This window comes from Rhynchophorus ferrugineus, unplaced genomic scaffold (assembly GCF_030347505.1).
Source record: "Rhynchophorus ferrugineus isolate W39M unplaced genomic scaffold, kcgeb_rfMv2 rfM3, whole genome shotgun sequence".
Classification (NCBI taxonomy): Eukaryota; Metazoa; Arthropoda; class Insecta; order Coleoptera; family Curculionidae; genus Rhynchophorus; species Rhynchophorus ferrugineus.
Window position 1 is genome coordinate 7381869 of NW_027472582.1, and position 26609 is coordinate 7408477.

The window sequence follows — 26609 nt, forward strand, 5'->3', positions numbered from 1 at the left end:
AAGATGATCAAGCGTAATAAACCCGAGTTTTTGCGTCGATATGTGACAATGGATGAAACATAGCTCCATCATTTCACTACGAAGTCCAATCGACAGTCATCAGAGTGGACTGCACATGATGAACCCGCTCCAAAGCGTGGGAAAACGCAACGTTCGGTTGGCAAGGTTATGGCGTCTGTATTTTGGGATGCGCATTGAATAATTTTCATTGACTACCTTGAAAATGGAACAACCATCAACAGCGACTATTACATTACGTTATTGGACCGTTTGAAAGACGAAATCGCCAAAAAACGGCTACATTTGAAGAAAAATAAAGTGCTGCTTCACCAAGACAATGCACCGTGTCACAAGTCAGTGAAAACGATGGCAAAAATCGATGAATTGGGCTTCGAATTGCCTCCTCATCCACCGTATTCTCCAGATCTGGCCTCCAGCGACTATTTCCTGTTCTCAGATCTCAAAAGAATGGGAAGAAATTTTCGTCGGATGAAGAGGTGAACACCGAAACTGAGACCTATTTTGAAGCAAAGGAAAAATTTTACTACAAAAATGGTAACGAAAAGATGGAGGGTCGCTATAATCAGTGTATCACCCCTGCAGGGAATTATGTTGAATAAAATAAACTAAGTTTGCCAAAAAAATATGTTTTACTAAGTTCAAACATCTAGCTACATTCCCAATGGTTAAAAAAGACCAAACGTATTATATATTACTTTTCCACACTGTTAATTAATTAACCAACATCCCTAGAATTGAAAAAGGTTTTGTATCCAATAAAAAAAACAAAAAATGGATATAATTTCTATTGGGACTTTGGTTAAACAGTTTTTATGTCGTATCAGTCCAGTCACATGATATAACACTTCCTTCCTAAAAAATGGCCCAAACGATGTACACGATCATTGTCCTATCTAGACAGTTTATAGTTGTAATAAAATTATTTGAGTATCGTCTAATCTTCGTCTATCCGTTTGCTTTTGGTTATCTTCTGAATGGTACAGCTTTTAGACAAATTTCTGTGATATATCTTCTGTGGAATAACTTTCCGAAGTTTTAGCGATACCAATAATATACGTCTGATAAACAGAGCTACTGCAATTCGCTTTTAGTGGCCTTAGACCCTGAACTGCAAGCTTCTGTCCAGTAGACTGTGTTAGTACACTACAACTTTAGTCCAGGAACTTGAGTATATTTTTATATTTTTGAAAGGCATAGATGTTTCTTCATTGTAATCGTTTATGTAGAGTGGTCTTTGAGCCCCTCCAATCCAGCTTTTGTCGCCTTACACCTTCACACTTGTGCCTTAACTTTGCTCAACTACACCAAGGAATGCTTCCAATAAAAGCTTACCGCTTCACCGAAAACCAGTCTTTTGAAATGCGGCTAGCACATTCACTCTATTCGCCAGATTTAGTTTCCTTTGAGTACCTATAGTTCATAAATCTTAACCATTAAAACTTATTATATTTAACTTTTTTACAGCCTTTAACATACCGATCTTGCTATATATAACTGGATATCGATTGATATTCAATCAATGATGCTTTGATACATTTTTATGCAACTAAAACACATAATTTCAACTAAAACAAATCAAAACGAGTAATATAAAGACAAAATATTTCCCAGGAATCAGTGATACTGCTACTTCTTCCGCTATAATACCGAAAACGAAGATGATAAATATTATTTAGCTATGTTCTCAACAGCTGACAGTCTCGACGTCACTTCCACTACCTCCAGTAACAGTATCTCGACAACAATAATGAAACAGATGCTTGTTCCAATGATGTTGTTTATTCAGTGCTGAAAAATTCTAGAAAATGAGAAGACAAATAATGCCGTGATTATATAGTGAATCATATCTGTTTAGACAAATTCTCAACAGATGACAGATTATCCGATTCGTTTTGTGAATACAGGAATAGTAAACACAAATATAATTATAATTGTTCTACCGTTACTTAAAGAATCGCCATAACAAATATTAGACTATGATTAAAAATTAATTCGATAAAAAAACAATTTCCGCGACCGTGATTTGCTATACAACTTTCGGCTTTTTTAAGGCATTTTTCGTGACATGCTGCAACACCTGAGGCTTCCAATTTCGTGACGAATAGTGTCTTTAAGATGTTGAATTGTTTGGGGCTTATCCACACAAACTTTTGATTTTAAAAAACCCCATAAGAAATGGTCTGGTGCTGTTAAATCCGGAGATCTGGCTGGCCGTGCCAAATCGCCACTTCGCGAACTTAGTCTTCATGGAAAAACGTCATTCAATAATTGAATTGTTGAACGAGCCGTGTGTGCTGTGGCCCTATCTTGCTGAAACCACATGTCCTCTAGTCCTTGCTCTTTCAGGCACAAGAAAATTTCGAATCATATCCTGGTACTGTTCAGCAGTAACAGTAACTGCAAGCAACACCTTGGTCATTTTCAGTCATGTTTCCAGCATGAATTCCACACCATTCAACTTTTTAGTGGATGCAATGATGTTTAATGAATGAATGTGTTCTCTAAAATCGACTGCTTCATCGCTTATTATCACTTGAGACGAAAAATCATCAATTTCACCAGACAGCCTTAGGATTGCATTACTGTACTCAACCATGTTAAGCTGCTTTTTTGCTATGTTCATGTTATCTGTTGAGCTATAAAACACTTTTACATAACGGCGGAATTTTATTTTATAACGCACCTTGATTTTCTGTAAATTGACTCACATTTTCTGACATCAAATATTTGCACATGATAACGAACCGAATTTCTAACAGATGTTTTTTTTTGGTATTTTTCAGACGCAGTGTCGCTGAAGCTCGCCCATCCCGAACCGATGGACACCTACCACCACAGACACCCGTTCTCGCATCCATCCACCTACCCCGAGCAGCAGAACTCTAGTGATTCCGAGCAGGAAGTCCCCTACGCCTCCAACTCCCCTAAAAGTATCTCGGAACCGAAGAGGAACAAGCGGAAGAACTTCAAGCCGCGATGCTCGCAGAACATCCCGTCCGAAGACGAGGGCGTGCTGAACCTGAGCGACTATCACGAGAACAACAACGTGAACAACAACGCGCGGAGACGGAAACCCATCGGCGGCACCAGGAAGGTGATCGTGGATCCCAGTTTCACGCCGATGGACTTGAGCGGGTCGAAGAACGACTCGGAGGCTTCGGAGCGGCTCAGTCACGACTCCGAGCTCCTCAGCCAGTACTCCATGAAGCCCGAGTCGGATAACTCGGACTCGGACGACTTCAACACGGACAACTTCAGAGCGCCTTCGGATAACGACGAGGGAAAGGACGATTCGGACGTGAACTCGGACGAGAACGACTCGAGCAAGATCCCGAGCAGTTTCTCGATACACAACCTGAGCAAGCCCCACGTGACGGACCAGGGCGCGCTCCTCGCCCAGAACCTCAGTCCCGACCAGATCTCCGAGATGCGGAATTACGCGATGAACACGATGCGGGAGCTGTTGAGCATCTACGGACTGACATCCGAGGTGGCCGAGAGCATATCGAGACAGTTACCTCTGGCTGCCTTCACTACCGGTGAGTATTGAGTACGTTAGCGGGGTTTTGAATGAATTAATATTTGAAGCGTGTCGGGCCGATATTATTTTAAATACAATGGCGACACACCTAGCCGGGCCGAAATCGGTTGCGTCGCCGTGGAATTGGGTTAAAAATGAACTGTTTTCGATCGAAGAATGGGCTGGTAGACGTTCGGGTCTGACGCGACGTGATATTTCAATCTCAATAAAAGATCAGTCTTATATCAAGGTTAAATAGGTATTTTTATCGACATTTCTCGCCAGTTGCTGCATCTATGGTAATGCGATTATATTTCGAATCGGTTTCGTATCGATTCGTACTTCTATTACCATTCTGACTGCTCGTATTTTGCCACCTCTCCGATGCCCTCATGACTCATCGCTCTGATCTGATGGTTACTCCAACTTAGATCATTATAATCTGCTCTAATACACGTTTGATCCTACTTCATCGATGATATATTTTAAATTTCTTTGAAAATATGCCACATTCTTCTGTTCTTTTTTTAAAATATATTTTATAGTCTCCTTTTACCAACTAGGGGTTTATCCGGGCTGGACCTACGATTTAACGTGAGCTCCGAACCACGGTCCTCGGCATTAAGCCTACTGACTGGCGAGACCAATTTAGAAATCATCCCAGTAGACATCCGCGGCTATCGCAACAGTAGGAGGACCGTCCTATCGCCTTTACCACTGCGCTACCAAGCCGGCATTCTCCTATATTATGATGTAATTGGGCGGATGATTTAGTTAAAGCTTTAGTAATAATTTGGGTCGTCATTTATTGTCACTTCATCACGAAAACAATCACATTAGACAAAAAGCTTTACAGGTTTGTTGTAACATACTGCCACCGTTGCTTTCTCAGTCAATTATAAAACCTATTTGGACGTTGGATAGAAAATATGAGGATGCACTAAAAGATCAAACTAACTAGTAATTTAAAGCTGCCAAAAAAAAGTTCTTCGATCAATTGCCAATTCTTATTACTAAAACATAGGCTGAAAAGTCCCGAGCCTAACAAAAAACCGCGTTTTTTTTTGTTCTAAATTGGCTTTATTCATCAACGTGATCTCTCCACCAAGAGCCACAAAATGACTCCTGCGCCGCTCTAACCTTCCAATGCCACTTTGCTAGAACGATTTATCTTTTACCTGAAAATAGGCATCTGTTTCAGCGATAATCTCCGAACAGCCAGTAGTTGCTGGGATTCAAATCTGGCGAATTCGGTGGGTATGGGAGCAATCCGTAGTTCAATTCATATAGTTTGCCATTGTTTTGACTGCTTTGTGACAAACAAGTATTTTTTCTTTACCTTATGTGGTTGTTTATTTGCAATTTCGACTTTCAAACGTTCGAATAACACTACATAATATTTACTGTTGATGGTATTTCCATTCTCAAGATAGTCGATGAATATTACACCACGCACATCCCAAAATACCAAGGCCATATCCTTTCCTGCCGCTTGTTGTGCTCTCGCGAGCATTGAACGAGGTTCACCAATTGCTGTCCACTCAAATGACGGCGGTCGTTTTGATTCCGGAGTGAAGGGATGGATCCATGTATCATCCATTGTCACATATCGACACTAAAATTCCGGTTTGTTGCGTTTAAACATGACCAAATACTGCTGAGAATCATAAACACGTTATTGTTTTTGGTCAACAGTGTGCCAACGAGGCATCCACTTTGAACAGACTTTTCCGTCTATTGATATCTTAACGATATTAGCTATCTCACCCAACTTCACTTTTCGATCATTCAAAATGATTTTATGGATTTTTTGATGTTATTCTAATGTTCTCACCTCATTTGGACGTCCACAGCGTTCTGCATCATCGGTGTTTCTAATGGAGCGGAGTTCTTATAACACTTTTCAAGCTATTGCTTCGCTTGAACGGTATTTTTTCCCATCCCACGAAGCATTATAAAATTAAAACACAAAATTGTTTTTGGTCCATTCTTTTTAATATAACAACAAATCCTTTGAAGGTTAGTATTAACTGAAAAGGTGGTGAATGTAAAAAAAACTAGCGCCATCTACATATTAGGTGCGGGACTTTTCAGTCCATGTGTTACTTAACTAAAAAATTTAGAATATAATATCCATCTTCTGCATCTTCTGAAATCATTGTTCAATTCACAGAACTGTCTATAAATATTCATTATTTTTTCTAATTTTTTTGCTGTCAGCATTTGAAGTCTCTTGATACACCATTGGAACTACTTCTCAGTCAGAAGAAGTAAAAATGAAAAGGACGTTGTCTGGTAAATTGGACAGTGTCTGTTTTTCTTCTTGTACAACAACCGTTTTTCATTCAATACTCTGTAAACATACAGTACAGTTGATATTACTTATTCATGATGGTTTGGTTTGGTTTAAAATGAAACTACTTGTTTCTCAGCTTTTAAAATGTTGAAATCCCTTTAATATTTATTTAAAATAGAAGTCGGCTTGGTTGGCGCAATGGTAAAGACGACAGCATGACAACACCTACTGTTGCGATAGTCGCGGGTTCGAATCCTGCTGGGATATAGTCGTAAATGTATGTTTGTGATTGTCCTAGGCAAGAGTGCCAAATCCGACAAGGAAAATGATCCCAGTCACGCTAGTAACCAGGCTGGGTAAGACCGGATGTCTTCTGGGATGATTTCTAAGTTGGTCACTCGCCATTCGGAACCTGCATTACGACTGCGAAATGTAATATATAATATATATATATATATATATATATATATATATATATATATATATATATATATATATATATATATATATATTCAAAAATGTAAACATTAATTCGTCTAAAAGAGCTTTTAATTAACAAATTTACAGTTGTTTTATTATGACGTACGTATTTATTTAATCTTGCCCTTAGTCTGAATAGTTTTGATTCAAACTAACCCCCCGCCCCCCAAAAAATAATCAACGAAATAAAACTGATCGAAAAATTATTGTTAAAATGAACAATTTACCTTTTCGGTCGTATTTTTTTCGTTCGCCAATTCTCCAATGTCTGTTAGAGGTGGCCGTGACTTTAAAAAAACAAAAACTCTCCAATAATATTTCCTGTTCTGTTTTTAATTATCGACGATTATGTATTTAGTTATTTTCGTAATATTTTATTTAAACAAAGCGAAAAACGATACCAGATAAAGATAAATGTTTTATCTAATATTAATTACGGTTTTTTATTCGACAGTTTGTGAAAATAAGAAACGATAGTCATATTTTATATCTTGGACCCCGGGGAGTTATAGCACGGACGGTACGGTTAAGGTAAGATCGCGAAAACAACCCGGATTTAGTTCCGGAACTCTCGCGTCTGTGGTATAGGGTCGGGAATTGTCTCGGTGCTGATGAGGGATGAACCCTCGGACAATTCCAGCGACAGGGAGGTTTCGACCGACTTCGGTTCACCGTTTAACGCGAGCGCTACGAAAACTCCCCGCCTAGAAGATGTTAATGAAGCAATAAAAACGTTAACATAGCCATCGTATTTAACAGTAACGTGTTTACATTAGAAATCATGGAAAAAGTCGTACGTTTAACCTGTAATGTGACGTTTTAAAAACTTAGATGCACATGTATGTGTGCACAGCTGCGCCGTATCAACGGAATTAGGAGAGTGTGAGAGAGAGGATATTAATATGGACATTTTTTGGTCATCGCATGACCCAAACGAGGAGGCGCACGATGGCCATCATTTCAGTCCGTCATATGAATCGAATGCATTTTTTTTAAATTGAATGTAGAAACATCACCTTGATCTTGACGATCGTTGGAAAAATACTGAGGTTTTTGAAAATATATTTGCGATTATTTCATTTAATATACACAATACCAAGTAATTGATTAATTTAGAAGCCTTGGTTTTAGATCCTTGTCAATATCAATGACTATTTCAACAACTATTTATACCATATGCGTCAGTAATTCCTTTCCGGTTTTGTATCTAAAGTAAACACGTTATACATTTTGGAAATTTATGGATGCCATTCCAAAAGAACAGTTTCTCGATACTTAATTGGACACTATACATATTATTTGTAGCCATGCAATTTTTTGATTTTGCCTCTTGGAATTCCTTTTTTTTTTTCATCCGCCAGAACAAGCAACACCTAATTGTTATTTTTCTTATTGCATTGGCTTTGCTCAGAATATCATACACAACTAATCATTTTAAAAAAGGTTAAATTTGGTTTTGTACATTATCTGTCACTAAATAAAAGCTCTAGAAATAGCTTCAACACACAAAATAATTAAAATGGGTTCCTAGTATCAATATATTTGTACTTACTGAGTTTCTTTGAAGATCCTAATGTGGTCTAAGCAACTGTAGATGTTTCCAATGTTTAACTTGTAGCCATATTTACCTTCCCTATCGCAATTTGTAAATTGGTTTCAGAATCAGACAATATTTTCCTTCTCGTTTTATTCCATTTGAAAAGAGACATGAAGCTGTCTGATCAGTTCGAACGCGTAAACGAATGAGCCTGTCAAAATCGTCCGGTTATCAATAATCAATAATGTTAAGAGGTTATAAGTCTAACCTATAAACTATTGTGGCTGTATAATTAATTGTAGTTTTTAGATGTATTATGATGTTAAAATAAATTTTATTTGATAATAGTATTTTTGTTCAATTATTTTATTTCTATTAGAATTTTGTCGGATATCAAAGCGAAACTGAACTAAATCTCAGAGTTGATACGGCAACATTGCGACGTTTTGACGTATGTACAAAATAACTGTGAACAGACTATACACATATTTTGTATTTAAATTCAATTGTCTATGTAAGGGTTATTATTAAAATTACAATTAAGAGATCTGTGACACAAACGTAATATATCAGGATGATTAAAAAAATTTAGGAGAAAAATTATTTCTGGAAATTTGTTTAGTTATATTACAGCATAATTTACATAAATCAACATATCGCGTAAACTTACTTGAAATTTTAAAAAACATATTCTATTGTAATTATTGAATATGAAAATAGTGTTGGTAATTATAGGCCGTATTCGAATAATAACCGTCTTAATACAAACGACCGCAGGAAGGAAATTCGTAAAAGACAATGGACAGTCGGGGGACCTGGTGAGACAGACAGAGAGAAAGAGAGAGCGAGCGCGAGAATCGACTAGTGGGAGAGAGAGGGAGGGAGAGAAGCGAAAAAAGAGTAGGAAACAGTAACATAACCATGGCTATTGTTCTTATTTTTGAATAATAGGGAACGACATTTTGATTAATAATGTTAGATAGGTTCGGATCCCATTGTGTGCCCCGGGTGGTACGCGGAGGTCTAGCCGACCCGCGGCGCCCAACTCGACATATTTTTAATATTTTTAGCCGTTTTTCGAGAAAAAATATTTTAATGTATGGCCATTCCCTTTCCGTAGGGAAAACGAGTGGCGTCCCGCCGCGATCTAAATAAGAAGTATCCATCACGAACGACGATTTCGTTTTTCCTCGATTCCTTTATTTATTCGGAACGAGCGGGAGATATCAGAAATCGGGATCGTTCCTTTTATTCCGTCGTTTTGGTCGACCGCTCTTTGTTTATGTAATTTTTTGTTTTTCCAAATGAGAAAATGTTCTGTAAGATTGAGAAAAGGTTCCGTAAAATTAAGAAAATGTTCCGTGAGATTGACCGTTACTTGTGATATCACTACATCAAGTCGCCTTTTCTGTCCCTATATCCCTATGTGCGCTTAAATCTTTAAAACTACGCAACGGATATTGATGCGGTTTTTTTCAGTAGATAGAGTGATTCAAGAGGAAGGTTTATATGTATAATACATGCATAATATACTAAGGCAACATTGCTAATTTTAGAGGTTTCTAACGTGATGTCGTAAATTAACCTATTTTTTAGGCTTATTTAGCAATTAGCAAAAACGCTGCCTAACCCTACGAGTTAGATCAAATTAATGTACTACAGTATTGTACACCATAAAAAGGTCTACAAAAAAGTCCGCGATGGTATATGTTTATCTTTTAGGGATAACCCACATTAACCATTTTTATTGTTTACTTTTTACGTGAGAAAATGGCTTATTTACGAAGCTATTTTAAGCAATACGGCATTAATCCTTATCGAATTAAGTACCTTAAATACAGTGTGCAATTAATATAGATCAATATGGTTCCTTACAGCATGTAAATTAAACAAATATTTTCGGAGATATTACAAATTTAAAATTTGCGTTTAAAAATGTGTAATGTAATAAAAATTGTATGAATTTAGATATTCCAAAGATAGCAGGAAATCTTCATAGTAAGTATAGGGGAAGAGGAATTGTTTTACTCCAAATTTAATGCGTGCAGGCCAAGGGCAGTAATGAATGAACCAAAAATACTGGATCGATTTTAATCATGTTTTCATTGAGTGACATAGGCATATATATTTTATGCCCGTGCAAAGTCGGAGCGGGCCGCTATGTTGTTACATACAACGTTCATATTTTTTCTGTAGTGTATTTAATTTAGTATCAGCATTGCACCCGTGCGAAGCCGGGGCTGGTCGCTAGTATTGACATATAATCCTAAAGCTGTAGAGGAAGTAAAAGTGACGCAAGTAAGTAAAGAAGAATTGGAGGAATATTTACTTACCAAAAATCGTTCCTAAAAAAAGTGCCACATTTAATGAAACGATTTAAAATTTCAATTATTTTTAATTTTTAAATTATTTAAATTATTTCGTAAAAACCATGAAGATTCACTCCAACCCTTTCTAAGAGGAAAATAAAGCATATTCAACTCCTAAGATATAATATAGTCCTACTGTATTTTAGCAATATTATACCTTTTTTTTAAATTATAACTAATTAATAAGCTGTTTGTTTCTATCCTAATTTGCTACGGTTTCAAAATTACAAAGCACTAAACTAAATCAAATTATTTTATTCTGTTCAATCTTCTGACTAAGCCATCATCATCTAGAAGCTAGAGAACCTCAACATTGATGTTGTCGTTACGAATGTACCATGGAGCATCAATAATACCTCACAGATATCTATTGCTAAGACAAAATCAAGAAATATATATAGAACAATAATATTATTAATATCTCGAAAAAATAAACATAAATACTAAATAGTTCCACCACTTAGGGTTTAAAATTTTAAAAAATATCGCTTATTCTCACGATCATTGATCGTCAATGAATCAAGAAAGCGAAAAAAAAAACGTTAAAATAAAAGAAGGAAATTGTTCGGGTTAAGGACGCAGCTGCGAGGGCACAGAGCGAGAATCTCTTCAATAATCCTTTTAAAAGCGCTGCGATTTTTTTTTGCGTCCTACCTACCAGACCTGGGGCACAATGAGTGAAGAGGTTTTTAGGGTCAGAAATTGGGGTTAATCGGTTTTTTCCGAGCTTTTTAAACTATTGTCGAGCCGAACTGATCTTATACCCATTTAGGTTTGGTGAAAAGGATACGGATATTTAGAAAAAAAAATGAATCATCCGAAAAAAAAACCTTTAAAATTACGCCAATAATGTCGGTCGGCGAATTCCGTGAATGCAAAAAACCCGCCTGGCGATTATTGTTTTAATATCTCGGCAACAGAGCACCAGATTCATCAAGACCACGAAAGAGAAAAAAATCGGTTTATGTGTGTGTGTATTTCGATGGGAGTTAATTCCTCCATCACGAACGCGAAAAAAACACGAAATTTTGTAATTTTAGATCTTGAAAAATTACCCATTACATCACCAAATTATCCATACCAGGGCTCATCGATAAATACCGATTTCAGTACCGAGAACAATCCTTGGTGGTATCATATATTTAATTAACGTTGTTTAATGAGTTTCTCCAGAAAGGATTTTTGTCTCTTCAACCTTGTTCGTGCAATATGTCTTTGCAAACTTTATTTTAGTAAGTTTAGATTTTATTTTGTTAAGTAAAGATCTTGCTGATATTGAATTCTTTGTGCAACTTCATAATTACATACCGAGGGTCCTCACTAGCTTCAATATTTATTTATGTAATAACAATTTATTGAGCAGCGATTATTAGGATTGTTGTCGTTTCTATTTAACATGTTTTTTTTTACTTAAATTTAACATCTAGTATCACTGACAGGTATTCTAATAACACGATACACATTCTTCTGAAATATATACAGAATATATTTTCTCAACCCCGAAGATTTATAAGTTCAAACTGAACAAAGTCATCGTATTAGCTCTACATTCATTATTTATATCATTATTTGTATCTACTAAAAAAAGAGAGAAACTGTCCACAAATTAACAGTCCCGCTGACATGCAAATCCGGCTTTGATATTCTGAATATTGTTCAATATCTAGAAGTTGCAAATCCTTGAACCAACAAATGTTTTTATTAATTACTTCTTCTGATATGCTTAGTACAATCTTAATTTTCAAATACATTTATTGTACTGTTCTGTTGTACAAAAGCGAGTACGGGATTAATACACCAGTTTGTATTTCCGAAATTAAAATAAAATTACTTAACTGATTTGGTTCGTTTAATCTTCTCATTTCGTACGTGTTGTCCCATAGCTGTGATTTAGTAACCTTATTTCATATTTTAATGGGAAATATCGAATAACTTCGTAAATCCATTTGATTTCGAGGTCATCGTGCATTTCTTCGTTGGTTACGTAGCGATAAGCATTGGTAATTGATGGTAGAACTTTACTTTGGAAGCGTTGGGTTACTAGTTGGTTGGATGGTTTTAGTGCAGTTCCATATTTGAACATTGATAGCTCCAAATTGGTTTTATGATCGACTAATAAATTGGACCAACATATGTATTGCGAAAAAATCTTGTCTCTATTATCAGCTGGAAACTGAAAACAAAAAAAATCAAAATATTACGGGATAATCAAAGATAGTTAATTCTTAAGTAACAATTTCAAAAACCTCTCAGATTTCATAATGTATCCATCAGGAAACCAGGATAATAGAAAAGCTGAAAGACAAACATTATTGGCACGAAATCATCAATGACTGCTGCAACAAAATATCGCTTGATTTTTTGTCCAACTTTTCCACTGTTTCGGTGAAGTAATCCATATCATGCATAATAAGCGACAAAGTCATTTAAATGGAACAATTTAATGAAAAAACGCCACGAACAAAACTGATGCCCGATCGTCCCTATCCATATCCGCGTGATATTCCGAAAAATTCGACGATTCGGTCGTTTTCGACGCGTCCCAATCTCCGGATCGGAATCTTTCACGCTAATTAGTGGTTTACAGCGCGATACAAATGTAAATACACCGAAATCCCTGCCAGGTCTCTCTTCTTCGGGGCACCCGACGAGCCCGACCGACGGCACCGCCGCCACTTTTAATCGATCCACTCGCGTTTCTCGGTATACACCGAGTCGTCCGGCAATCATTACCATTTTTTTCCACGTTTCAAAAGTAAAATAACAAAGCAATCTTCAGATTCCTATCTCCGAGATGAAGTTCTATGTCTTTAATTTTAATATTTTTTTGTTCATCGAAGTATAAAGGAAAAAATCCTGCCCAGCTGTATGATGACTGTGTGTTTTTTTTTCCTCTCTGAGTCTGTCTCTCTCTCTCTCGCACTCTGACTCTCCCGTAATACCTCCAGCTATTATCGCGCGGTAACAACACCAAACTCACCTTATATACACACCCGCCTTCGATCAGAATCACAAAAATATTGATTAATAATAATAAACGATGAAGACATTATTAAAAATACATTTATTTTAGAATTAAAAGTACGATTATCAATTTAGAGGAAATAAATTTACATTTATTTTAGAATTCACAAGAAATAAAAACACTAATCCGAAACGCTACGAAACATTGACGTCACTCACCGTTTCCTAACATGTCGACATTCCAACGTTTGAATTTTTTTTAGCGCTCTTCGATTTTATTTGGTTTATTTATCGTATATTTCACAGTCGTAAATTGGGTTTGTTCTACCAACGAAAATAAAAAATAAACAAAAAAATTGAACTCTGGTCTCTATCAACGCAAATAACCTAAACTAATAAGAATACTAGAACTTTTATAAAATTGAAGTGAGTGACTATTCCAGACACATTTATTGTGAAATATAGTACGGTATTAAAGAACATAAAGTAACAATACCATCAGTATAAACTTGCTCAATAATAGCACAATCGCCAGTTGACAACTGTGTGACTAGTATTATTGAAATTGAGATCTATTGAAAACAAGTGCTCTATATTTTCTAAGACAAATTGAAATCAAATTTGCAAAAATTTGAAGGGTGCAAATGTATTTGATACGTCATTTTATATACATTTGATGATGGATGTTCGATTCTCTTAAACTTTTAGCAGCTTCGTGAAACGAAAAAGTGTATGCTTTGTAATATTTGAGTAAATAAAATGCACAAATTGTAATTTTGACATTTATTTTAATAATAGCCACATATATAAACTTACAAGCACTTGCAACTGCAATATTTCATCAAGTACTTTACAAAATCTAAGTTCAAACATTCTATAACATATTAAGTTCTCCTATGAATTCTTAAACTAAATCTTTGCTTAGTTTCTTTTACTTTATTTAACTTCAATGAAAACATTTGGGTTGATACATCGTCAGTATATAAGTATTGGTCGAAATGTTCTCACATTTTTTAATCAAATACGTATGAATATTAACAAATATGTCGGAGATACTCTTAAACAGGAGAAATATAGCGTATCAAACTGCTTGATGTACAAGAAATTAGATATTTGATTTTTGTAATCTAACTGAAAACCAAAATAACTTAATTTTTCGATTTAGCGTTCCCGTGCCGGTTAACGGGCGTCGCCGCGAAAACTCCCCGCAATTATAATTATTATTAAAATGTAGATTTCTTAAAGGCTATTGTTATTCGAAATATAAAGAAAAAACTGGTTTCTTTGAATAAATGAACGAAATCATTGGATTAATGTTGGTGTGAGTGTGTGTGTGTGTGTGTGTGTGTATGTGCCCACCATGGGTGAGTTTAGTTATAAGTCGGAAATATATTTAAATATTTTATTGTTCGACGAATTCTGGGAACTCTTTCATGAAAATATATATAAAAATAATGGCGATTGGTGTTTGTTTCTTTTTTTTTCTTCGGTTGCTAGATTACCATATTGGAAAATAATCTGTTCGGTCGTAATGCTGTTGATATGGGGACATTGAATAAGTTTTCGTTGTTTTTTTTCTGTTTTTAAAAACAATTTTCGCATATCACTATAAGAATTGGAATGCTATTCAGATACAGTGAGCGGCATGCGACTTTTTTCCAGTCTGACTCTTATTTTGTTGATAAGAAGTATCCAGCGTTCTCCAATTTACCTAGACCTAGATTTACCTTATCTTCTAGAGTTTCACCATTTCTTATAATTTACAACATGTATTTTATTATTCACTCAATAGGAGTTCTGGTAGCTGTTATATTACGTGCTTGAATTTTGTGAATCAGCGATATATACTAATGGAAATGAGAACTGCCAATGTAAACAACCATTAAATAATTTAACCCAACTGTTTGGATTGATGCCTTGGATATTTCTCTATATAAAATAACAGTTTTCAGTACATATAGGCGCTAATCATGTTAGGTTCAAATTCTATTTTCTGATTTTTGTAATTTGATTTTGTTTGAAACTTATGGGGATGCTGCTTCGTCATATTCCTATTGTCGGTTTTGATTTCAATGATTTAAAAGTTAAAATATATATATAGCTACAATAAATAACTGACAATATTTGACCTGAACTATATTGCTTCTTTGTGTGTTTACCATTGTTGAAAGACAAGTTATTGTCTTACATACTATTCGTCAAACTTTCAAAAATAAATGTATTTTTTAAATCTTCTAATTTTCTGTATTTTATGAAAACCTTCAATATATTTATGTCATAGTATTTGGTATTCAGAAGTATTTCTCATTCAGATCACCGAAGACTCCAGACTGTGCTAGCTGATAAATGTTACAGACTGTCAAACATGTTTTCATTACATTTAACACGAGGCAGCCTCATGTGTTATTATCAGAACGAAATGATTATAAGGAAAAATAGAAATAAAAATAGAAAAATAGAAAAATATAATGATTTTTCCTTCTAATCACTTCGTTCTGAGAGTGGAAGCTGTCACCGAGGCTGTGGATCTAATAAAACAGTCAATGTTGGAATCCGTGTCTCAACATACGAAACATCGGCTCTGAAAAAAATTACATTTTTCAATTGTTCTTGCCTAGCTTTTATCTCCAATAAAAAATTCTTGTTTTTCATATATCAGCACCTTTAAACTTCAGAGCTGTATTGCTGCTCCAACAAAAGCTTTCAAAATATCATCCCCAATGCACATGGTTCAAGACTTTCGTCAGAAAGATGCAAACTATTTTGACAAGATTTGAAAAGTCAGAAGAAACGTACCTCAACTTCTTAATTCTGCTTTTTTATTTATTATTAACCCATATTTTAAAAATTATTTCTAACTAGCGACCCGCCCCGGCTTCGCACGGGTGCAATGCTGATACTAAATTAAATACACTACAGAAAAAATATGAACGTTGTATATAAAAACATAAAGTATTGCTTAAAATAGCTTCGTAAATAAGCCATTTTCTCACGTAAAAAGTAAACAATAAAAATGGTTAATGTGGGTTATCCCTAAAAGATAAACATATACCATCGCGGATTTTTTTGTAGACCTTTTTATGGTGTACAATACTGTAGTACATTAATTTAATCTAACTCGTAGGGTTAGGCAGCGTTTTTGCTAATTGCTAAATAAGCCTAAAAAAATAGATTAATTTACGACATCACGTTAGAAACCTCTAAAATTAGCAATGTTGCCTTAGTATATTATGCATGTATTATACATATAAACCTTCCTCTTGAATCACTCTATCTATTGAAAAAAACCGCATCAAAATCCGTTGCGTAGTTTTAAAGATTTAAGCGCACATAGGGATATAGGGACAGAAAAGGCAACTTTGTTTTATACTATGTAGTGATAACAAATAATCATTTCACGCAGTCGCTGACTTATTAATAAGAACGAGTCGCTATTAAAACCAAACAACCGTAATTTTCGACTGTATAACATCTTTTTTTTTTGCCTGCGTTTTTCATATTTCGGGAATCTCTCTCCATCACCATTTCCTGTATAATCAACTCTAATGGTCTTCAAAGTACATCATAATTGTCTGAGAAATCTCGAAAAATAGCCGCGCTATGTAATTACAACAATTAACCCCCCGCCACTGTTATAAATATAAGAATCCCCTTAATTTTTTTTTGGAAAGAATTGGCGAAGTTTCACACAGTTTTTCGAAATCAAAGCTCGTTTTTTTTTAATCCGTCCTATCAGATATCAGACGCCGTTCAATCGGTTAAAAAAACCTAAGTCAACAGAGCCCGAGAATTCTTCTCGTTTATCTCTCTTTTCTACCTGATGACAGAAAGCTAGATTTACCGTGAAAGAATTAAAGGAGCCGGCACAATAGGAAGAGGGCAAGACGGGAGATCGAGTTTATTGAAAAATTGCGCAATTTACCATATATATCATCTTAACCCTATTTTCACATGGGCCCAGGGTTAATACCGGTATCATCTTACAAAACAAGGGTAGAAAAAAACGAACCCGACCTACCTTGCACCCCTTTGGGGTGTTTACCCTTGTAAAAATATCCGTAAAAATGGAATTTCACACACTATCCCCGAGACGATTACCTGATCTTCCTAAATACTAGGGGCGATCTACTGCGGAACCTACTGAATTTGTGGTAGAACCGTCTTAATATGTGGTAAACGACTCCGTGCCATTATTCCGAACGGTTAAAGAGGTAGAATTTATGGGGTTGGAGCCTGTCGGTGGTGTTGTGTGAATTTTTTTGTGATGATGATGGGTCTCTCTCCTGATATCTTACTCGGGCCAGTTGTCTGTTGATGATACAATCGATCAGTCCGTTTGACAAGCGCTAATTACTCCGGTTAATTACGGTTCTTCGGCTCGAAGAACATTATATAACTTTCTAACCCCGAAGACGTTCTTAATTTGTTCTAACAAAGATGAACATTCTATCTTTTAACAGACTTTTAACGAAAAAGGAGGAGGTTCTATGTTCGACTGTATATTTTTAAAAATGTATGTTAAACGATTTCTCAGTCATTTGTTGACCGATTTTCAAAGTTATTTTTTTATTCGAAGGAATGCACTTCCGAGGTGGTTCCTATGGAACCAAATCAGGATCTGATGGGGGAAATGGGAGAAATCGAGGGAAAACCTCAAATTTCAAAGGCACGTACATGTTTTCACATATTGTTTATCTAAAATAATCAAATATGAAGTAGTTCAGTGTAAGAGTCAGTCAGTTCGCTTGTTAATCACTAACCAGATCACATGAAACGTCGTAGAAACGTTGTAGTCAACTGTTTCTATGGTGTAATGGTTAAGACCAGCAGCAGCAGGTCGTAGATTTGATTCCCGACAGGGCAGCAACTTTTTTTTGACCTGGTTTGATTGGAACATTTGTCAAATCACCTAGACTAGATCTCGGACCCCAGGGCCTGAAACATTCTTTTTTCCGAGCCTAAACAATACAAAAATAATAATATAATTTTGTGGCATATATACAAAATTAAATTAAGAACAAAACAAATCGAATATGTTACTCAGCACTGACTGCAAAGTGATCAGTTGGTAGTAGTTAAAATAATATTGGAAATAGAAAAATAGATTTAGGTAGGTATTAAGCTAAATTGTGTGTATATTGTAGAATGTAAAATACGTGTAGTAGATAGGTTAAATAAACTTTTTGTTTATTTTTATTGAGTTATTACAACGATTATTATGTACATATTTCATTTTAAATGGTTTTTTTGTGTTAAAAATCTTAAAGTCGGTTCAATTTTTTTGTTAAAAATATTTTATTCGTTGAATATTTAGTATGTGGAAAATTAAACTAGTTTAAGTGCCAGTAATTTTGGTGGTTCAAAAAAAAAGATGACGCTAGTTTACAGGGATAAATGCGTGGATTAGTAAACATCAATTTTTCGATGTGTAAAATAAGTATATAAGTATTTTGATCATCATTTCTCAACAATCGTTTCATTCCTCATTTCAAAAAGTTTTGTTGCAAAAAATCGAGATGTTCTCCATCTTTTTCTCCAATTTTTTCATATCTTTCTGATAACATGGAGATACTTTGTCGAAAGAACGGTGTTGGTTTAGCAGCATTCCAATTATCACTCCATCTTCTCACTTCTCCAAGTAGTACTCAGAAGGCTCTATCTTTGGTGAGTACACTTAACAACTCTTGCAATGTGTAGCCGAACGTTGTCATGCTATTGACTGTTACTCGCTATTGCTGGTCTTTTTGGCTAAAATATATCGTTTATTTTGTTCAATTGACATTGGTAAATCTTTGCAGTAACAGTTAGAAGTAATACACTACATCTTACTCAGTCCCACCATATAGCAAGAGTCATGACTAATCGGATTATCATAGTATATACACTTTTCGTCCTCAGTCACAATACACCACAGAAAACTCTTCTGTTTTTGACTGGTAAGCTATGTAACTGCAATGTTGACACGGTTTGAAATAGTATCTTCAATCAATTTGCATGAAGCCATCTTTCTTCGGTTAATATATTTCCCATTGTATATTGTAAACAATTGATTCATCAGCTTCTAAGCTGCCTGAAAGTTTTTGAGAGTTTGAGTTGGATTCTTGTCCAGTAAAACTTTCATTTCAATTTTTGGTTCTCCACTTCCAAACCCAGCACTTTGAAATGGATGACACCAAACCCGACATCGACATATATTTCATTTTCAAGCTAAATTCTTTTCGTAGCACCAATTGTTGGATATGTTCTAATTTATTTATTTTTAACTATTATTATTTATATCTTTATTATTCAATGCTTCTAACAATCACCAAATATATTCAATGGAAATTTAAAGTTCAACATATGTTTGTGTTGTGTCGGTGAATCATGAAAATTTACGAAAATAAAATGATTTAACTTTAAATAGAATCTGCGTTATGCTATATTAGAATTAGTTGCATTTGGAGTACAAAGCAATTCATTATTACGTTCGTTGTTTGGCAAGTTTTACTACATAGCTCCTAGTTTAGGCCACAAAATATAGATATCGGGGACAGTTAAGCTTTATTTTAAAGAATATTAATCGTGGACTATGTCCAAACTGGCAAAACAGTAAGATTGAATGCTCTGAAGATAACGTACTCCTTCACACAGCTCAAAACCACTGCATTGAAGATTGAATTTTTACCATTTTACTCTATTGTCCAGATCTAGATTACTCACCGTTCACGAAGATGCTTTTTTTTCACCAAACCTATAGTCCTACAGATGTTATGAAATGTAATGTGTAAAATGTATTTACACACATCCTAACCACAAAAGGAAACCGAAATATTGGAACCGAAAAATGTATTATTATTTAACAATGAGTTGGATATTCTACGCTCTGAATTCATTTTAAATAAATACATTTAAATGATAGACATACTCAGAATCGGCAGTATATCCAATCAATAAAAAATCTTCCTCCAATTTCAGTAATTAACAGAAAAAAAACCTAAACGAAAATAATTCCGACACTGGTCATCGGAGAATCATACATTAAAGATTCAGCTATTAATTGAAGTTAATCAATTAGGTTAATTCGATGGTAAAGTTTGTTAATTTATTGAGGATACCGTAGAAAACGAACTCGTTTTTGACGTTTTTTTTTTATTCTGTATGTGTCAGTTATATGATATTTTTTAGTAGATTTATTCTTAATATGTTTTATTTAAGCATTATTTGAAGTATAACATATTAATGTTTTTGTATACTGTGATAATTATGTGAAAAATAAATAGAGAAAACATGAAAGTATTGAAGGTGGCGTTCTGAATTTCTTTCACCAAACCAAACCATCACCAGGGCATATTATTTGATTGTTATGCATCGTTTAAACTCTTCTTGCATACAGCGTTGATTCTTTACGAATTTTGAAGAAACTCAGCTCGTATAATTTCATTATTAAATTGATATAAACATAGAAAATTGGAAAAGGACCTGTGGCACCACTTATGAAATCAGAAAAAGAACATTTAGTAGTAAATTATACTATTAATAGGTGATATACAATTATAAAGAAACTGTCATGTAAGGATTTTTTCAATTATATTAGTGCTTAGTATCAGTTTAATTTTTTTTTAATTGGTTCTACATTTTTCATATAATTCAATTCGTTAAAATGTCTAGTTAACCAGTTCAATTAGAATATTATACTGTAAAATGAAATGAGTCAGAAGAAAGTTATTTTTTTTATAACATCTTTATTAGATACCCTTAGTACAATCTCAATTTACAATTAATTTATTACTACTTTTCCTATGTACTTGGATTAATTCACAAGCAAGATGAGTGCGAGAAAATACACCAATATGTATTCCTCAATTATAAAATTATAATAACTTATAGCTATAGTTTACACTACAGGTATGCACTTTATATAAGTTCGTATGGTTTTGTTCGCTTCAATCTCCTGACATCCTGCGTGCTGTCCACCAGTTATATTGCTTCCACGTTAGTAATCTTCTTGGATAACTTCGCAAATCCATTTAATTTCCAGGTCATCGTACAGTTCTTCGTTGGTTACGTAGCGATAGGCATTGGTAATCAATCGAAGAACCTTGTTTTGACAGCGTTGTATGACTAGTTGATTTGAATTTTTAGTGCACCCCATAGGTCCAAATTGAGAGCATCATCCAACTAACCAGTATAGTTGTTTTATTTTGGTTCTAATGTGTTTTGCTTTTTGTCAAATGTGATGTTGAAAGTTATTTAAACTTATAATTTATTATCGTTATGTTTATTCTTGTAAGTGGAAATTAAAGGAGTAGAAAAAACCTTTGTTTACTTGCGCGATAGATTATAAATTTAGAAATAGTCACAATATTTATTTTGCACGATCTGCATTCAATAGCAACTAGTAATATGAAGGTATAATATCTGATGGATGCACTGAGTCTTTGGATTTATGTTCTTCCAAATATTTTTAACATTGACTTTCTATGTCGCTTCAGCTATTCTGGCCTGTTTTTATGCTATACCATTTCAAATGCATTCATTATTGATCAATATTATATTTTTATATAACTTTACTTTATTTATTATGATAGCTTTTTTCCAATATTTTACCTTTTACCAACTATGGGTTTATCTGGACTGGGAAGTTTAACGTGGGCTCCGAACCACGGTCCTCAGTATTAAAGCCTACCGACTGGCGAGTGACCAACTTTAGAAATCATCCCAGAAGACATCCAGTCTTACCCAGCCTGGTGACTGGCGTGACTGGGATCACTTTCCTTGTCGGATTTTACACTCTTGCCTAGAACATTCACAAATTTTAAACAATCAAAAACATAAATTTACGACCATGCCCCAGCAGGATTCGAACCCGCGGCTATCGCAACAGATGGATCCAATATTTTTAACTACCCATGACAACTTCACTCATTTCTATTAACGTTAGAAATTATAGAATAAAAATATTCATTCTATTCCATACTCAAAAAGTAGTCATATGAAAATAGTTACTATTTCAATCAAATGCATACTTCAACAGTTTTTTTTTCAGTCGTGACATTAGGCTGAGATGTAGAAATTCCTTCTCTTATTAATTTTGAGACAAAAGGACAGATATATGTTAATTGTTTACTCTATATTAAATGTTTGTAGATCGGTTGACGGCAGTGTGGATTTGTACAAAATGAATAATAATTTTAGATATGTTTTTTTATAATATTTGGAAAATAACAAATGACTTAATATAATAAATTGGTTTTTAGTATTTCATTGGAATGACTGCTTACGAATGTTTTTGCTTTTCATTAAGTAAGACAAAAGGAAAAGATATAGTCCACTTAAAGTTATTTTATACATACGTCATCTAAATCGTCGCAATGTTGCCGCATCAAGCCTTAGTTCAATTGGACTTTGATATACAACAAAATTCTAATCTAAGTAAAATAATTGAACAAAAATGTTGTAAAATATAATTTATTTTAACATTATGGTAGATCCAAAAACTACAGCTAATTTTGCAACCACAATAGTTTATAGGTTAGAGTTATAACCTCTTATAACCGGACGACTTTGACAGGCTCATTCGTTTACGTGTTCGAACTAATCACACAACATTGTGTCTCTTTTTAACTAGAATAAAATGAAAAGGAAAATAATGTCTGATTCTAAAACGAATTTACAAATTGCGACAGGCAATACATTAAACATCTTGATTATTATGTACAAAAGAACTTTCAATAGACTATATATCACTATTTATCATATTTTTTTAAATAAAATGTTGAATGAGTCATAGTGAATACAGTCGATAGTCATTTTCATTTGTTACCATATAACTTTATAAGGAAATTCATTCTCACCAAATGCAGTATGTCTATATTTAAAAGAAAATGACACTTATTATAAGAACATAGATGCTTGTGTTGATTTAAAAATATAGGCGCTGACTTAACAGCCGAAGTAATTCGATGGAGCACTCGTCTAAGCTGATCCGCGTCAAGTCATTGAACTAAACAATATCCAGGTCGCGTTCGGAACCTTCCAAAAATTAATTAAGATTATCTGAAGATCGACGCAATCATCAGTTTCTCGGTTTATTGTATTTAGATAAGCGGGCGAGAGAGAAAACCGCGCCGAAACCGATTCGTCATCGTCGCTCTCTTCAGCCATCGTCGCGGCGACTATTAATAACTGGTTCCGAGGTATATTCCCCCAATCAGTCTCCACATGGTCCATTGGCATCGAAAAAAGCGAAATACCCGAAAAAAATCCGTTATCTTCCGCGCTAATAAATGGAGCGGCGCGCGGCCGAAACAATGGAGCTCCGCGATTTCGACCGGAGTCGAGCGACTTCGAGAAATCCACCACCGCCGCCGTCGCCGTCCAGTTTATTTTCCTCCTCCTCCTCCGCCCCTCTGCCTTCGATCACCTGAATATTGTCGAAAAATCTCCGAATCATCAACGGCATTATGCCCCGTCATCGGTTTTAATGTATAAAAACCCAGAAAAATTCTTCTGGTAATGAGTTTTTATGGCTCTCGCGACTGTTCGCTGACTGCGTTAATTTAGACCGTTCCACCGGCTTATAAACGAGAAAATGTCCTGTCGTATTTTCGCCAGATTTGTTTTTTTTTGCTTCGCGAAGAATAATTCGCGGCCAGGAAAAGTCGATCGCGGATTTGGCTTTTTTTTGGTCGGGTTCAGGTCTTCATAACAAATTTAGATTACGCCCGATAGCTATAATCATTAAAACTGTTCTTCGCGTTTTTTTTTCGGCTTGGTTCTCCGCAAAACACGGTGGGAACCGCGGATATTAGATAATTTGTCAGAAAGTTTGAGAGGTCCCAGTTAACGGGCCTTATCGACGTTCTCAGCATCGGTACGTGTTTCATTAATGTGGTCACAGTTATCGTTTACGTGATGTTATTGTGAAATTAACAGATGTATCATCCCCTCTAATCATCAGTCAAATTGATGAGGAGAAACTTTACCTCATCATTCCTCTTTCTCTGAGTTCAAAATGGTTGAATTGTTATCATTGCACCGGCACCAATGAACTGGTTAAGAACATATAGACATGTCGACTCAAGATTGATAATAATGAATTCCGAGTTTTTCTCAAACTCCTAAAAGTACTCATAACATTTTTACATTTGTTTCATTGAGTATTTCAAAATGGCAGTTGTATTTTTTGGTCATCGATCATCACTCTTCCTAACAATTAAACCAATTTCGGCTGGAGCTCCCCAGGGTAGTGTCTTGGTACCATTCCTGTAGCTGCTCTACACCGCTTATATCCCAACATCAAAAGTAACAGTACTCACAACATTTACCGTCAACACAGTTATTATGGCAAAAGATATATATCTGCCAATATATCTGGCTCTAGAAAACTTACAAGTGGCTGTTAACAAGATCTCCAACGGACTATAGACTGGAAAATATAGCTTAATGCTTCAAATCTGTCCATGTTAATTTTGCGTGGCTCCGAAATGACAAAAACCTAATTATATCACTGGATGGATGCCCTATTCCTCAGGCAGAATGAACCAAAACCGTTGTCATCCATCTTGATGTTATGATGAGGTTAACAACTGTACTGGTTAGTCGGAAGAATATTCCTAACTTGGTCTAAAACCAAAGAGATTGGTTTATTAGTCAATCATAAAGCTAAATCCGATCTGTTGGGTGCAAACATAAGTTTGTACTAAAGCATCAAACCAACTAGCAATCCAACGCTTTCACAACAAAGTTTTTCCATTATTTATCAATGATTATCGCTGAAGCATGAAATAAGGTTACTAAATCACAACAACGTGGAAGCTGCTCATCAAATTTTGTAATACAATGCAATATACTTCTTTAAAAATCGAAATAAGGTATTTTAAATTATGTCTTCTCAGTTTTGAATGACATTTCATTGAACTAAACGAAGTAACTTTCAAACTACATTAATACCATAAAAATTATTATATTATTATATAGAATCGTCAGAAACTCTGAAAATTAATTAACAATCCTAGTAAAATATATTTACGATTTTGTTAGATAAAAATTAACTACTTACTGGTGAATTCTGAATGATCGTTGGTTGTTAAATATGATGATATTAATTTTTTTATTATTATTTTATTATCACTATTTGTTACTCTTACACAATTTGTCTCGACATATATTTGCGTCTTCGCAATTGTGCTCTTCTACATTTTTTTCCACTAATATTGCACTCAAACGGTTTGTCCAGCGTCCAACTTTAGTGTTGTTAAAAGTATTTGTAATTCGAAACTGTCTGTGTTAGTTAACTTGGTTCTGTAGTAAGAAACACAGTCAACTAAGGATTGATGATGATGAATGTGAAGTTTTCGTTGTAAAAACACTGAGAATATTTTTATATTTTATTGAATATTCGAGATAGTAGTAATGATTTGTCCAAGAGTCGACAGTATTTAGTGTTACCATAAGGGTAACTAAGGATTGATATTAATAGAAGCCAAATTTTCATCAGAATAGTAAAAACAATAAGGATTTTTGTGCACTTTACTTAATATTTCCAGTTGGCCGCAGCAATTTGTCCAAGAATTGCTATATTTAGCGTTAACGTGGGAGTAGAGTATTTCTTCATAATATTTCATCAGTTTTTTGTTCTTTTCATGTGTTAAAATTTTCTGTAAGTGCTCTGCTCTGACCTGATCACTTGTTATTATATTATTATTATTATATTATGTTGTTATTACTACATTTTCTATATTGCTATACCCTATTAGCTTATATTTCCGTCTTGTCTTCGTCCTGCTTGGATTTTGAAGGTTTTAAGGGTTTTGCTTTATATATATATATGTATATATATATATATTTATTTATTTATTTATTTATTTATTTATAACATCTTTATTAGATACGCTTACTACAATCTTAATAATAAATTAATGTATTACTACATTTCATTTGTACTTGGAGCTTTAACAAGCAAGACGAGTGCGAGAAAATACATCAATATGTATTCCTCAATTATAAAATATATAATAACTTAAGCTATAGTTTACACTAAAGGTATACACTTTATATAAGTTCGTATGGTTTGGTTCGCTTCAATCTCCTGACATCCTGTGGGCTGTCCAGCAGTTATATTGCTTCCACGTTAGTATGATTTAGTGATCTTCTTTCGTGTTTCAAGGCAAAATCTCGGATAACTTCACAAATCCATTTGATTTCCAGGCCATCGTGCAGTTCTTCGTTGGTTACGTAGCGATTGGCATTGGTAGTCAATCGAAGAACCTTTTAGTGCATCCCCATATTTGCACCCCATATGTCCAAATTGTCTTATAAATAATTATATATGATTTAGGATAAAAAAAAACTGTGTCAATAGAATGAACAGAGTCGAGAAGCAATTACAGTGTAATAGCATGAAAAGTCCTCGTGCGACAGACACGACAATTACATATC

At 34.6% G+C, this 26609-nt stretch overlaps 1 protein-coding gene across 7 annotated transcripts in view; it reads left to right on the forward strand.

The window, feature by feature from the left end:
* Positions 1–26609, forward strand: part of LOC143193852 (zinc finger protein castor homolog 1) — a 120424-nt gene that overhangs the window by 42865 nt on the left and 50950 nt on the right. For all 7 annotated transcript variants that reach the window (XM_076400260.1, XM_076400262.1, XM_076400261.1 and 4 more), the window contains one exon: positions 2805–3560. In XM_076400260.1, coding sequence (XP_076256375.1) covers positions 2805–3560 — 756 coding nt within the window. The remainder of the gene's footprint in view (positions 1–2804; positions 3561–26609) is intronic.